The 14,641-nt window shown below is 42.7% G+C and overlaps 1 protein-coding gene across 1 annotated transcript in view; it reads left to right on the top strand.

Annotated features, from left to right (window-relative positions):
• Window positions 1-206: 206 nt before the first annotated feature.
• prkcea (protein kinase C, epsilon a) overlaps window positions 207-14,641 on the top strand; it is a 41,910-nt gene continuing 27,475 nt past the window's right edge. Inside the window, exon 1 of the mRNA XM_039787813.1 lies at window positions 207-551. Within this exon, the coding sequence (XP_039643747.1) occupies window positions 207-551 (345 nt within the window). The remainder of the gene's footprint in view (window positions 552-14,641) is intronic.

The raw sequence follows: 14,641 nt of genomic DNA, 5'->3' as shown, positions 1-14,641 counted from the left end.
ACAGTGTTCAGATATGGCTGTACTAGACTGAGAGTCCAAGGAGCCAGCGGCATTATGGGATGTAGCAGGACTGTGCAGTGACCCCTCTCATTGGAAGGAAACACTTTGTGTACAGGAGCAGGAACAGGCAGACTAGCCTAAACACACACACACACACACACACACACACACACACACACACACACACATCCCAGCCGCCTGCAGCCATGCCTGTGTTCAGTGGCCTGTTGAAGGTGCGAGTGTGTGAGGCAGTGGACCTGAAGCCCACACCATGGGCCCTGCGTCATGCTGTGGGGAAAAGCGGCTCCTTCCTGCTGGACCCTTACCTGGCCCTGAATCTGGATCACACCCGGCTTGGCCAGACCGCCACCAGGACCAAGACCAACAGCCCCGCCTGGCACCAGGAGTTCTGCACTGAGGTCCGTGAGGGAAGGAGTCTGGAGCTGTCTGTCTTCCACGATGCACCCATCGGATATGATGATTTTGTAGCCAACTGCACAATCCAGCTGGAGGACCTGCTGCAGAACGGAACCAGGCACTATGAGGACTGGGTATGTGTTTGATGTATGAATGTGTGTTTTAATTACCCACAGAGCATTGGGGCAGAAGTCCTTGGGCCCAAAAGTCACAGGTATGCATGTAGGTAAATTTGCACAAGTGCTTGTGCAGGTGGAATGAAATTTCATAACAGACTCTAGGCCCTGAAACAAACAGGGTCCCAGTTTCAGAAGCATACAGTCTCTGCAACAACCCTGCTGTTACATTGTTTGCATTGCATATTTGATGTGCTTGTGTTACTTAAAGGCATCAGGCAGAAAATGCACAGTGTACAGTTTGCCCAGTGTCCCCTCGCCACATTATACAAATATTTTAAGTAAATGATCAACTAAAAGCTAGGGCTGCTCGATTATGGAAAAAGGCATCATTATTTAACACAGTTACTCGTTGACTTTTGGAAAGATCTTGCATTTATTGAATAGTGAAACAGGTAAACAAATCAACAGTGAAAACACAACAAGTGAAATTTCCCTTAATACTTTTCCCATTGAACTTTTTTGAATTACCCTTAAAATAAAAAAATATATTCAGATGTTTAAATAGTATTAAATAATAAACACAAAATAAGATCAACTGATGTAGTGCACTTTCACAATCTTTTGAAAACTAGTAATAAATAAAATTCAAATAAAAGAAAAACAAAAATAAATGAGATCAAAGTCAATTTCTGGCATAAATCTGTGTCATTCAGAACACACCAACATAGTGCCAAATAATCGTTTTTCTTGATACATTGTTATTGAGACCGTTGTGAGCCGAAATTGAAATTGTGATCAAAATTTGATTAATTGCACAGCCCTACCAAAAGCAAATTCTTTTGAACTTATTCATCTAGGAAATAGACTAGTTTTTTCATTTGCTGCCTTACAAGATTCATTCATTTACACACGTTTCTTCCTGAGAGCTTCCCAGCACAACTACTGCATGGCCAGTGATCCCCTTTGGGCAGCTCCATTCCTTGCTCATGAATTGGGGTGCACTGATCTGACTTGTTCTCTTCTGGTACAGATTCTGATCCCTTAACTCAGGGTACCTACAGATACTGAGTACAGATCAGATACCGTTGCTGTCTTCTTCCCAAATATAAAATCTATCTAACAGCGAATTCACTGCGTGTAACTCACTGGGATAAATAAAATAATATTACTCTGAATGCAACTTGTAGCAGAAACAGTGAATTTTATAATGACAGTAATGAATAAAGAAACTGTATTTAATTGTAAATTCTGGACGATAACCAACCCACCTAATAAGGTCAGTATATCAGGGATGTTACATCCCTACCTTTGGGCACCTCTCTGGCTGTTGTTTATAGCGTCCAGAGCATTTCTCAGTTGTTTGGGCCATCCAGTCACAAATATGCTCACCTTACCTTCAATTCAAGATATTGTCTTCAAATGGCAAACCTTTGTTCGATGTCTCTTCACTATGGCTGGGTATCATTCTAAATTTTCGAAACCAGTAATGATACCAATACCGTGACTTGGATACCGGTTCCTAAACGATACCAATTTTATAAAATCCATTTTATCAAATTGAAATTACAACATTATGGCACAAATCTTAACTGAAGTCCTGTCTCTGTGTGTAGGAGAGTTTTGTAACATTAGACAGCCAATCACCAACACTATTAGATCTTGGTAGAAGCATGCTGCATGCGTATTGGCTCACTGACACTGATGAGATTTACTCCTTAAGTATTGAAATTTGGTATTGAATGATTTTTCGATACTCGATACTAAGGAGGCAATCCGGTCTGTGCCTAAAAAGTATTGAATTCGGTCCCCAGCCCTACTCTTCACTAGGGATGGGCATTCGATACAATTTTCTTAGTCGATCGTCGGGAGAATTAACGATCAACTATTGATTAATCATTCATATTTTTATATTAAAATAAATTATTTATTTAACTTTTTATAAGTTAAAATGCAATGAGAATACAAAAATACAGTTTGTTTTTCCTCGATGAGATCTTAATTACAAGAAGAACAACTTGTGGCAGTTAAACTGGAGGTTATAGATATAGATTATAGATATATGCGGTGCTCTGAAGTAGCAGAACCTGCAGCTGCGAGCCGGCGTTCTTAAACAGAGACCCTCGTTTGTTCCAAAATAATAAATAAAAAGAATCATGTTAAATAATAACTTAACCAAAAACATAATAATAGTAGATCTGACTAGTTTTGTCAAAATGTAACTCAAAACTATCCAAGGCACGGGACAAAGCCTAATAACAACATAACCAGTAGGCTAACTCAGATACAGCTTCTGCACCAGTCTACTGAGGTTTGTTGAGAAAGATAAGCATGTTGACATGATCTGGGGTCAGGCGCGACCGCTACCTGGTGACCGTCAGTCCAGCCGCCGAAAACACCTGCGTTGCCGGGATGCACAGGCAGTGTTGTGCCTGAACGCGTTCATTGAACGATAGTTCATGAACTTCTTAAAATTTTGGGCGAACATGAACTGAACGTACTGTATTACTGCCTGATGAACGTTACTGTGAACTCGTTCATTCTGGTGTCTGTGAACGGTACGCTCTCTCGGTTTAACTTCGTTCAATAAGGTGCCAGATTTCTATAGAGCCTTCCAGGCGAAAACTCGGCTAAAACACACCGTAAACAGGCCTTAATATGTAGCGGAAAAACACCCAATCTGGCAACACCAGCCACCAGGGTCGCACCGCCGCATGCGTCATCAAAACAAAAAGCAGCAGGTTATACTGTCTATGCATGTAGGCGACGAAGCAGCAAGGAGGAGGTTGTATGATCATTTAAACGAGTTTTATGACAAGGTCAGTGAGGATGGGAAAAATCGTACATTTCTGTGCAAACTTTGCCCGCCGGCTTTCAAAAAGAAAATCCGCACTTCAGTCACATCCACAGCAAACCTGAAACGGCACATTGAACTGAAGCAACTTATGGAAAAAAAGAACTATGAACTAGTTAATTTTTGGAACTGTGAACTTAGTTCAAAATTGTGAAGTATGAACTGAACTAGTTCATTTTAAAATTTGTGAACTGAACTTTGAACTAGTTAATGTAGAAAGTGAACCTTCCCAACACTGTGCACAGGTAGCTCCGCGCTAACTTGGCCAGCCCGGGGAACCTTATTCCGTTCTTCGTAGTGAGTTTCTACCAGTCTGGTGATGGTACGTCGTGACAAAATGTGATATGCTGGTTCCAATATCCATGTCAAGGAACTTGCAGGTCCCTTGGGTAATTTTCTGCTCGTTGTGCATCGCAGCTCCTCCATGCTAACGCAGAGTTTATGCTAGGTTGAGACTGTGAGCAGGATGCACTGCGGCCGCCACCGACATTTACCGGCTCGGATACACTTTGTTTAGTGGTAGGCTACATCATTTGAGTCGTGGCCGTGTTGTACTTATACACGGCATCTCAGTGTTTGCAGTGAACTAAGTCGTTTTTTAAATCAAAATGGTCCCACGCCACACTTAGCCGTGTCCTCTTCATGATTCCTTTTGAAATCAAAACGTTAACTTGCAGCCAGGTAACCGAGTATGGAGTCAAATATTACCCCGGGTGGTAAAATGTTTAATTGCTGCCACACTGTGAAATTCGTTTAATTGCTTCAAGACTCCCACTACGCAACCAGCATTAGTTTCATCAATAACAAATTAACGTGATCGACGAAATTCTTAATAATCAATTATCGATCGTCGAGTAATCATGCCCATCCCTACTCTTCACTGATGGATCGAGGAGTAACATAACTGTGAGCTGCATTTAAAAGAAATCCCCCCTCATCACCATCTTCTTTCACTTTCTTTGGCAGAGCAGCAGTGTGTTAGTTAACTGTGAACTCAGTTGCACACATCTGTTGTCAAACTGTATGTGCGTCTCTGTGCTGAGACATTGGCTGGTTGTTTATTCCGGGCTTTTTGGTTTTTGCAGTACTTTTATTCTGCAGCTTTACCTATATCTGTGACATAGGAGCTGTTTGGACTTGCATTAGATCTGATTTTGGCATCTCAGGTCAAGCATGTAGTCGTTCCTCACATTCCTCCTGCCTCTTTGGACTTGAAGAAGACATATAACGTGCCCTTATTTTCCCCCTCTAGAGTTACACTTACCATCCAAGCACACAAACATTGTAGATGTTGTGTGAAACTTCGCCACAACCTTGTTCAACGTCTCCAACAAGTTTCCTCTCACTGTATGTTGAGAGATACACATTTATATTTACTATAAAATAGTGGTGGGAAAGACTGGAGTTTCTTTCATTTGTTATGGTTTCTCGTCAGTTATCTCATTTGCGTCGGCAGCCAGGGACTGATGTTGGACTGCAGCATATATATCTGTATGTAAGGGGATAAAGAGCTGCTTTTTTGGGGTCTGCAAGTTTGGTCTCCAGTTTTAACATGCAATGTGGTTCCACTTCTACGCTTTGTTTTATCTTTTCTCGCTTTACATTAGATGAAAAGCTGACGAAGGACAAGCATTCTGGGAGCTGAGGACACACAATTTAAACAAAATACAATATACTCGAAGCTTGTTTTAAATATGATTATAAACGGTTGAACAGTGAATGTTGTGTTATGCTGTGTTATTACAGTATTTTAGCCTACTATTAATTTTTATCAAAATGGCATGTTTGTAGCATGGTAATACTGTTTTGAAAACTCTTTAATGCCAGAGTTTTTAATCCAGACTCTGTTCTCAGCTGGATTAACATATGATGTAAAAAAGAGAGGCAACAAAATCTTCGTTGTGGTTTTTACAAATCTCATATTTGATTTCTTATGAAGCTTTTTTCATTTGACTTTGACTTGACTTGACATGGTATGGTTCGTTATGAGGGGTTTAATTGATTTATAGGTATGTAATCCTACATTGTATTAGTATACATTGTATACATATAGACACACACACACACACACACACACACACACACACACACACACACACACACACACACACACACACACACACACACACACACACACATACCTCGTCCCTCAGCCGTCCAGAGTAAGGTCAGAGCATATGGATCACTCTGTTGATTGACCACATCCCATCGAACAGCCTGCTGGCTCGTCAATACATCTGCCTTACAGCGAAACAGTCCCTCCCACTTCCCCTCTGTCCTCCTCCCTTCATAACTCCATTACTCACCACTTCTGCCTCCCATGTCTCCCTCATCCTCCCATCTCCAACAGTGATTTCCCTCATTTTCCTTACTTTCCCCACCTCCCTCCTGTCTTCATTTACCCACCATCTTCCTCCTTCCTGCCTTGCTGGCTTGTGTACCTTACACTCCTCTTTCATCTGCTCTCTCCTACTTTCATTTACTCTTCAGTCTCCAGTGACGGATATAGAGTTCAGACTCAACAAGGATACGGTGGGAAATATAATATAGTAGTTAATAGGTTGACTGAGTCGGATCAGTCCATTTTTTTTCTTAAACATTTTACTTATTTGTGTCATTAACTAGTTTCCCACAGCATACTGTACGTTTCAAAATAAGATTGAGAATAAAAAGTGCATTCTTAAACTTTTGCCACCCAGTGTCTTCCTGCAGGATGCTAGCACTATGTATAACATTCACGGACTACTAGTACTATAATAAGCTGCGTGAATATGAACATGTGATGTATGAGTAAACAGTTTAGCCCATGAAATGTCACAAAAAAGTGTAACATTCCCATCACAATTTGCTAATGTCCAAGGTGACATATTAAACTTGCTTGTTTTGTCCAAAAATATTAAATTTACAACCAAATTAAAGCTATATTGCATAGTTTATTTCGCCTTTTAAGTAATGACAACAGCGGCACACCGTCCCCACTCCTCCACGCAGTTGCTAGTAGCCAATGTGAAATAAGATGGACTCTTCAGAAGAGGTAATTATCTTCATTTGAGTTTCTGCGCGGTAAGTCGCTGGATGACATCATTTTCTAAACAGCCATACTGAGAAATACAGAGAGTGTTGTGTGGAGCTGATCTGGTCTTAATTAGCTTTGTAGCAACTCATTTGGCAATGGCTTGAATGTTACGCACTAAAGCTTTAAAGGAAGAAAAGCATTTCACATTTGAGAAGCTGGAAAAAGAGAATGTTTTGGTATTTTTGTTTGATAAATTGGTTAAAGGATTTGTCGTTCATCAAAATTGTCATTTGCCCAATTATCTACTTGTTTCAGCACTAGTTATGAATTTTATATAGGCTGGCCAGCAGCATGACTGTAGTGATCGTCTGTCTGTTGGTTTGTCAACCACTTTTGTTCAGATTGAAATATCCAACAATAGATGGATTGCCATAAAAATTGGTACAGGGGTCCACCGTACCACGAGCATGAATCCTAATGGCTTTGGTGAGCCCCCGACTATTTCTCTAATGCCACCATGAGATTCACATTTTCTAAAAAATCTAAAACATTATTGGATGGATTGTCATGACATATTTTCAACACACCAGCCTTTTGAAGGCTTTTTTCTTTTCTTCATCTAGCACCATCTTTGGGTCAACATTTAAATGTGTCCAATACTTTGGTTTATGACCATCTACCTGCAAAACTCCAAACATTCCCATCAGCCTCACCTGCTTTGTGCTAATTAACAAATGTTAGCATGCTAACATGTTACACTAAGATGGTGAACTTGGTAGACATGACACCTGCTAAACATCAGCATGTTAGCATTGCCATTGTGGGCATGTTAGCATTTAGCTCAGTGCAGCCTCACAGAGCCCCTAGCAGTGGTGTCAGAATCAGGGATATACAATCAAATGTAAATTAATAGAACTAACTAATAAAACATATAAGAATTAAAATTCCTCAATATGATCCCAGAAACTCTTATTCAATGTTACAATTCCTTCCACTGAGGCTTGTGTACCTCAGCTCCGTCTTTCTCACTTTCTCCGCCTCCCTTCTTCTGCCTCACTCATCTCATCTCATCCTCCCTCTCGTCTCAGTTATTCCCATCCTCTCGGCTCCCTGTTCTCTTTTGTCTTCCACCACCTCTCCATGATACATCTGTGGACCCGAGCGCTGTGGACCAGGTTGCTGCTCTGTGCCGCCGGTGAAATATTAACCAGGCTTTGATGTTTATTAATTGTCCCACTCAGTAAATGAGATGCTCTGTGGAGCCCATCCCCATGACGACAATGACAGCCCGTCCCCTTGGTGACAGCCTCTCACCCACCAGAGAGACCGAGAGCTGGGTAGGTGAGAGTTGGTAAGATCAGAGAAAAACAAAGAAGAACAGTGCCTTGGTGGTTCTTTGAGAAGTCAGAATAATTTAAAATCGAAGGTAGAGAAACTTAAAAGGTTTCTTTGTGCTGCATGTCCATTCTTTAAGGAAAATTTTAGCATAATTGTGGAGATTGTGTTTGCAGGCTCTCAGCCTGCACATTATGCTTATTGGGCCCAGCAAGCTTCAGACAAGTTGTACTCAGTTATTTACACCACTTATTTGGAGATACAAAGTAAAAAGTCTCAGCTTCATTAATTAAAAGCTGATACCCTAAACGAGTTTCTTCTTAGATCAGTATTGACACAACATAATTTGTATTGATGCAGTTTAGAGCAATATTTGCCCTTAATGTAAGATATAAAATAATCCAAATCCTGCTGCCAAATACTTTAGATGATGTACATGTTTTCTGTACGTTACCTTTAACATAAAGCACAGCGAGTCTACTTGTAGTGAAATGTGTTATATAAATAAAATTGCCTTCCATTGCCTTTATATAGAGGTGAGCCACATACCACTGTAAACAAAACCGTGTCTGTTCATTCCTGTGGTAACTATGGTATGGCAGTGGCAGAGCAATGCACAGGATGATTACAATATTGTTGATTTTACTTTTCACTTCTAAATAAGCTGTTTATATAAAAGGGTATATTTGGCTGCTGTCACAAATGTTATTGTAATACTGTATGTAGAACCCCATGTGTCCACAATGCAGCCAGTGAGTAAAATGTAGAATTATGACCAAAGCTAAGAAAACATATTATTGAACAGAATATTGATATCTTTCTTTACGTAAGCATAGCATTAAACATTCACAGTATACTTGCCCATGCTAAAATTATTTTGGTATATGATTTAGCTAATTACTAAAAATAATTTAATCTTTTAGAACATTAAAACATGGTCATTACGAATATATTCTCGTGTTTTTTTGTTGGCACCTTGTAACCGAATCATCTGTACAACGCGGACCAAATTCTCTTCAACAAAAGATTGCTTTCCACCATCCGCCACAAGCGGAAAAAAAAGGATCCCCAGTATTGTGTCAGCCTTTGCTAGATTTTATGACCCAGTTCATACAGGTGTTATAGAGTTCAACAGTGTGGTTCCAGAAGTGAAAATCCCATTCATATTCTGCATAAGGTTTTTGATTATCAGCCATAATGTCTTAAACATCCAAGGTAGACTCACCACAAGCTACAAAATTGTGAAATGCCTTGCGAAAGTCTATATGTAATAGGCATAGGCCAGTATACGATTCTGATGGTATGATAACCTTCAGCAAAAATATCACGGTTTCACAGTGTAGTGGTATTGCAATTACAGCTTTAAAATGTTTTTTTTGTTGTTTTTTTATGTCTGGGTAAAAAACATTTCTTTTCCACTGAACGCGATATTGGTACACGGTATTACTAAACTGTACTTTCTCTCCTTGACCACTCATAAAAAACAGCTCATACTGCAGGAACGGTATGATGGAAAATGTTTGTGGTTTTAAAACCTTGACTTTTTCAAATCACGGTATACCTTCAAACTTGGAACCGGCCTCTTCCGTTATATGAAATCAATCTTGTTATAAGAAAAAATTTTATTTGTAATGTCACAGTGAATTACTACACTACCTACAATCCTAAGCTTAACAGCGATGGCTCTGATTGGTTGTCACTGTTGAGCTCAAATATCCATCCATCTTCTTCCGCTTATCCGGTGTCGGGTCGCGGGGGGAGCAGCTCCAGCAGGGGACCCCAAACTTCCCTTTCCCGAGCCACATTAACCAGCTCCGACTGGGGGATCCCAAGGCGTTCCCAGGCCAGGTTGGAGATATAATCCCTCCACCTAGTCCTGGGTCTTCCCCGAGGCCTCCTCCCAGCTGGACGTGCCTGGAACACCTCCCTAGGGAGGCGCCCAGGGGGCATCCTTACCAGATGCCCGAACCACCTCAACTGGTTCCTTTCGACGCGAAGGAGCAGCGGCTCTACTCCGAGCTCCTCACGGATGACTGAGCTTCTCACCCTATCTCTAAGGGAGACGCCAGCCACCCTCCTGAGGAAACCCATTTCGGCCGCTTGTACCCTGGATCTCGTTCTTTCAGTCATGACCCAGCCTTCATGACCATAGGTGAGGGTAGGAACGAAAACTGACCGGTAGATCGAGAGCTTTGCCTTCTGGCTCAGCTCTCTTTTCGTCACAACGGTGTGATAGATTGAATGTAATACCGCACCCGCTGCGCCGATTCTTCGACCAATCTCCCGCTCCATTGTCCCCTCACTCGCGAACAAAACCCCAAGGTACTTGAACTCCTTCACTTGGGGTAAGGACTCATTCCCTACCTGGAGTAGGCATTCCATCGGTTTCCTGCTAAGAACCATGGCCTCAGATTTAGAGGTGCTGATCCTCATCCCAGCCGCTTCACACTCGGCTGCGAACTGATCCAGTGAGTGCTGAAGGTCACAGGCCGATGATGCCATCAGGACCACATCATCTGCAAAGAGCAGCGATGAGATCCCCAGCCCACCGAACTGCAACCCCTCCCCACCCCGACTACGCCTTGATATCCTGTCCATAAATATTACAAACAGGATTGGTGACAAAGCGCAGCCCTGGCGGAGGCCAACCCTCACCTGAAACGAGTCCGACTTACTGCCGAGAACCCGGACACAGCCATCACTTTGGTCGTACAGAGATTGGATGGCCCTGAGAAGGGACCCCCTCACCCCATACTCCCGCAGCACCTCCCACAGTATCTCCCGGGGGACCCGGTCATACACCTTCTCCAGATCCACAAAACACATGTAGACTGGTTGGGCATACTCCCAGGCTCCCTCCAGTATCCTTGCGAGAGTAAAGAGCTGGTCCGTTGTTCCACGACCAGGACGGAATCCGCATTGTTCCTTTTCAACCCGAGGTTCGACTATCGGCCGAACCCTCCTTTCCAGCACCTTGGAGTAGACTTTACCAGGGAGGCTGAGAAGTGTGATACCCCTGTAATTGGCACACACCCTCTGGTCTCCCTTTTTAAAAAGGGGAACCACCACCCCAGTCTGCCACTCCTTTGGCACTGTTCCAGACTTCCACGCAATGTTGAAGAGGCGTGTCAACCAAGACAGCCCCTCCACACCCAGAGCCTTGAGCATTTCTGGACGGATCTCATCAATCCCCAGGGCTTTGCCACTGTGGAGTTGTTTGACTACATCAGTGACTTCCGCCTGGGAAATCGACGACAATCCCCCGTCATCCTCCAGCTCTGCCTCTAACATAGAGGGCGTATTAGTCGGATTCAGGAGTTCCTCAAAGTGCTCCTTCCACCGCCCTATTACCTCCTCAGTTGAGGTCAACAGTGTCCCCTCCTTACTGTACACAGCTTGGATGGTTCCCCACTTCCCCCTCCTGAGGTGGCGAACAGTTTTCCAGAAGCACTTTGGTGCCGACCGAAAGTCCTTCTCCATGTCTTCTCCAAACTTCTCCCACACTCGCTGCTTTGCCTCTTTCACGGCAGAGGCTGCAGCCCTTCGGGCCCTTCGGTACCCTGCAACTGCCTCCGGAGTCCTCTGGGATAACATATCCCGGAAGGACTCCTTCTTCAGTCGGACGGCTTCCCTGACCACCGGTGTCCACCATGGTGTTCGTGGGTTACCGCCCCTTGAGGCACCTAAGACCCTAAGACCACAGCTCCTCGCCGCAGCTTCAGCAATGGAAACTTTGAACATTGTCCACTCGGGTTCAATGCCCCCAGCCTCCACAGGGATGCACGAAAAGCTCCGAGTGTGAGTGTCCAAAACATACGGCCTCAGATCAGATGAAACGATTATAAAATCGATCATTGACCGTTGGCCTAGGGTGCTCTGGTACCAAGTACACTTATGAGCATCCCTATGTTCGAACATGGTGTTCGTTATAGACAATCCATGACTAGCACAGAAGTCCAACAACAAACAACCACTCTGGTTTAGATCAGGGAGGCCGTTCCTCCCAATCACGCCTCTCCAGGTGTCTCCAAAGAGACTCAAATATAAAATACAAAATGGTTAAATTAATCTTATCATCTGCATTTATAACTTCCAGGTTTCGTCCACTTTATTTCTAGTCTTAAAAACAGTTCCAGCATTAAAAGGGTGTAATTAAAGTATTTAATTAAGGTTTTTTTTAAATTGCATGCCCTGGAGACGGACAGATGGACAGAGAGAAAGTAAGCAGAGAAGGTAGAAATTAAGAAAAGATAAATTGGGGAGGTAAAGGGACATGAAAATACATAGACAGGAAAGAGGAGAAGGCTGTGGAGAAGAGGAAAATAGTGATGAAGGAGAGGGAGGGGAATATGAGGTGTAGAAATAAGCTCTGTCTACATGTAAATATATCAAGCTGGAGGCTGCTAGGAGCTAAGAGCCACACAGCGTTTCCTCGCAGGGACACGGACCACGTCAGATATCAGCCAGCCACTGTTTGACACTTGGCATCAACACACACTCACATGCTCTTACTTACAGCAGCCAGGATTAATGACTGAAGGACTACAATAAGAAGCTAGTCACCATTCCTTTAAAAAAATTTTAAACAGTTTATTGTTAAGTTTATCAAGCCTTTGTGAGGTTAACATTTGAACCAACAGTAAAACAACATTGTTTTAGATGCATTATTTCTAGCCTTGTAGTCATTGCAGATATAAGATATTGTGTGACCTATTTTTTGTGATTTGTTAACAAGTGATAGATACAAATGGTGTGAAGTGTCTTTTACATTTAGTTGAATCATTTATACTAGTGTTAATATTGGATTTGATAAGTGTCACGACGATGTCTTTGTAGCAATTGTCACACTTTTTATTGACACTTAAGAAATTACCAACTGAATTACAGCTAGGAAGTTGACTTGAATGTTTTGGCTGCTCATAATTATGGTGTTTATGATAAAAATTGTTAATGTTTGCAATTCGATACCATGGACAATGTTATGGTCACTGCCTGGTACATTAAAGTCTCGTCAGTAAGATGTCTTGTCAGTGCTGGTTTTTGGAGAAGGGGCCGGCTGCGGCCTGTAGCACCTTACGCCGCCCCCCTTTTAGCTCACCAGCTACAGTAGTTCACCAACTATGTCACCAAGCTAGACTATTTCACAAAGATGAGTGGGATGACTGGGCCTTTACTGTATTTTTTGCCATGGAAGGTAAAGTTGAAAATATCATCCCTTACCATCATAATGCTATTGTACCTTTGTGTAAGGGACAGCACAGCATTGCCATCCTCAGCCAAGACATGACTCTGATCATTGAGGTCACAGCCATATTTTCATTAGCCCATCCCCTCACCATGGCAAGTTACATGACATCATAGGCTCCACCCCTCAGTGACCTGTTAGTTAAGTAGGACAGACTGGATTTAAGATGTGCTGTTGCCACCATGACAATACACACACACACACACACACACACACACACACACACACACACACACACACACACACACACAAAAGATGAGCACGGTGCTCTGCCCACTGATGCCAAATCAGGTCAACCTTATGTGTGTGTGTTTATCCTGGAGGGTGTTTAATGCATGTTGTCAGTGTAATGGAAGAAATGGGATGGATATTTGAGAACTCTGGGACAGCAGGTGAAACTGTCCACCCCCTCTGTCTTTCTGTTACCCAAGGAGTGTGTCTACGACCCTGTTTACACTTGGTTTTAAAATGCGTTTCGGTGATCCGAACACAAGTGGACAGCCAAGACACATCGCCATTCACACCTTTCTATCATGTGTCTCCAGCTTTCGTTACTGCCTACGTCACTAGAAGGTCAAAGGGCCCCGCGCACAGTTTTTCATCCACGCTCTCGGCACTCACGTTAGTGGTTGTGTCGGTACAACTGGAAATATCGCTGTCAGCAGAATCAAACACATTTCCTTACATCGGGCAATGCGATGACAATCATGCAACACTTTGTCCAACTCATTCTAAAATGGGCAAGTTATAAAACGTTGGTGTGCTGTCACCAAAACAACCACCACGTCCAGCATTGATAACATATTTTTCTGTTACTTCATGTTGGGGATGTATCAGGACGCATCCGTGTTTATGCTACCATCTATGTGGTCAAATGCGTCTCAGACCACCTCAGCGACTGGTTTGAGTGGTTGTATCACAATGCGTCTTGTTAAATAGTGAGCTTTAGAGGTGCTGGTATTGTAGGTGGACTTTTACTGTTACTGTTGGACATAGCCAGCTAGCTGTTTCCCCCTGTTTCCATTGTATGTGTTTAGCTAAGCTAACCAGCTGTTGGTGGTTCCTTCTTATTTAATGGACAGATAGTAGAGACATACAAAGGTCCCACTGATGTAATCTGACCTGGGACTTGTTGCTGCACCTTTTTTATTTTCATCAAACAAGATACGTTTGTGCCTATATTTGACACAAACTTTTATATCGACCACCAATTCAGGCCTAGAGTTCCCACAATCGCAATATGGTTAGAAAATTAAAAATTTTCCTCAAATCAATCTGCGTTAGGACAGGGTTTCCTTCTGCAGTTTGAGTCTTCATGAAGTGTGTTTTCATTTAGACAGATCTAACAGCGTTGACTGTGATCTACAGCAGGCCGTCTGCCAGCCCATCTGGATATCACACATTAGTTTTGCATGTGTGTGAGCTCTAAGACGACTGAACAGACTTAATTTGATTGAATGTCCATTCTCTTAAATTAAATTCTACTTCTGTTTAGTTAATGCTACTGGACTGTTCGACCCGTCACTCGTGGCAGGGGGCGGGGTTTGGTCTAATCTCCCCCATCTTTCCCCACCACCACCACACAGCTCAGCTCCTCTTACATTATTAGCCGTCTGTGATGTTACATTAAAAATGCATGACTCTCATGCTGTCTCACT

This window comes from Perca fluviatilis, chromosome 21, assembly GCF_010015445.1.
Source record: "Perca fluviatilis chromosome 21, GENO_Pfluv_1.0, whole genome shotgun sequence".
Taxonomy (NCBI): domain Eukaryota; kingdom Metazoa; phylum Chordata; class Actinopteri; order Perciformes; family Percidae; genus Perca; species Perca fluviatilis.
The sequence above is the reverse complement of the archived record's forward strand: the minus strand, read 5'-3'. Positions and strand labels throughout refer to the sequence as shown.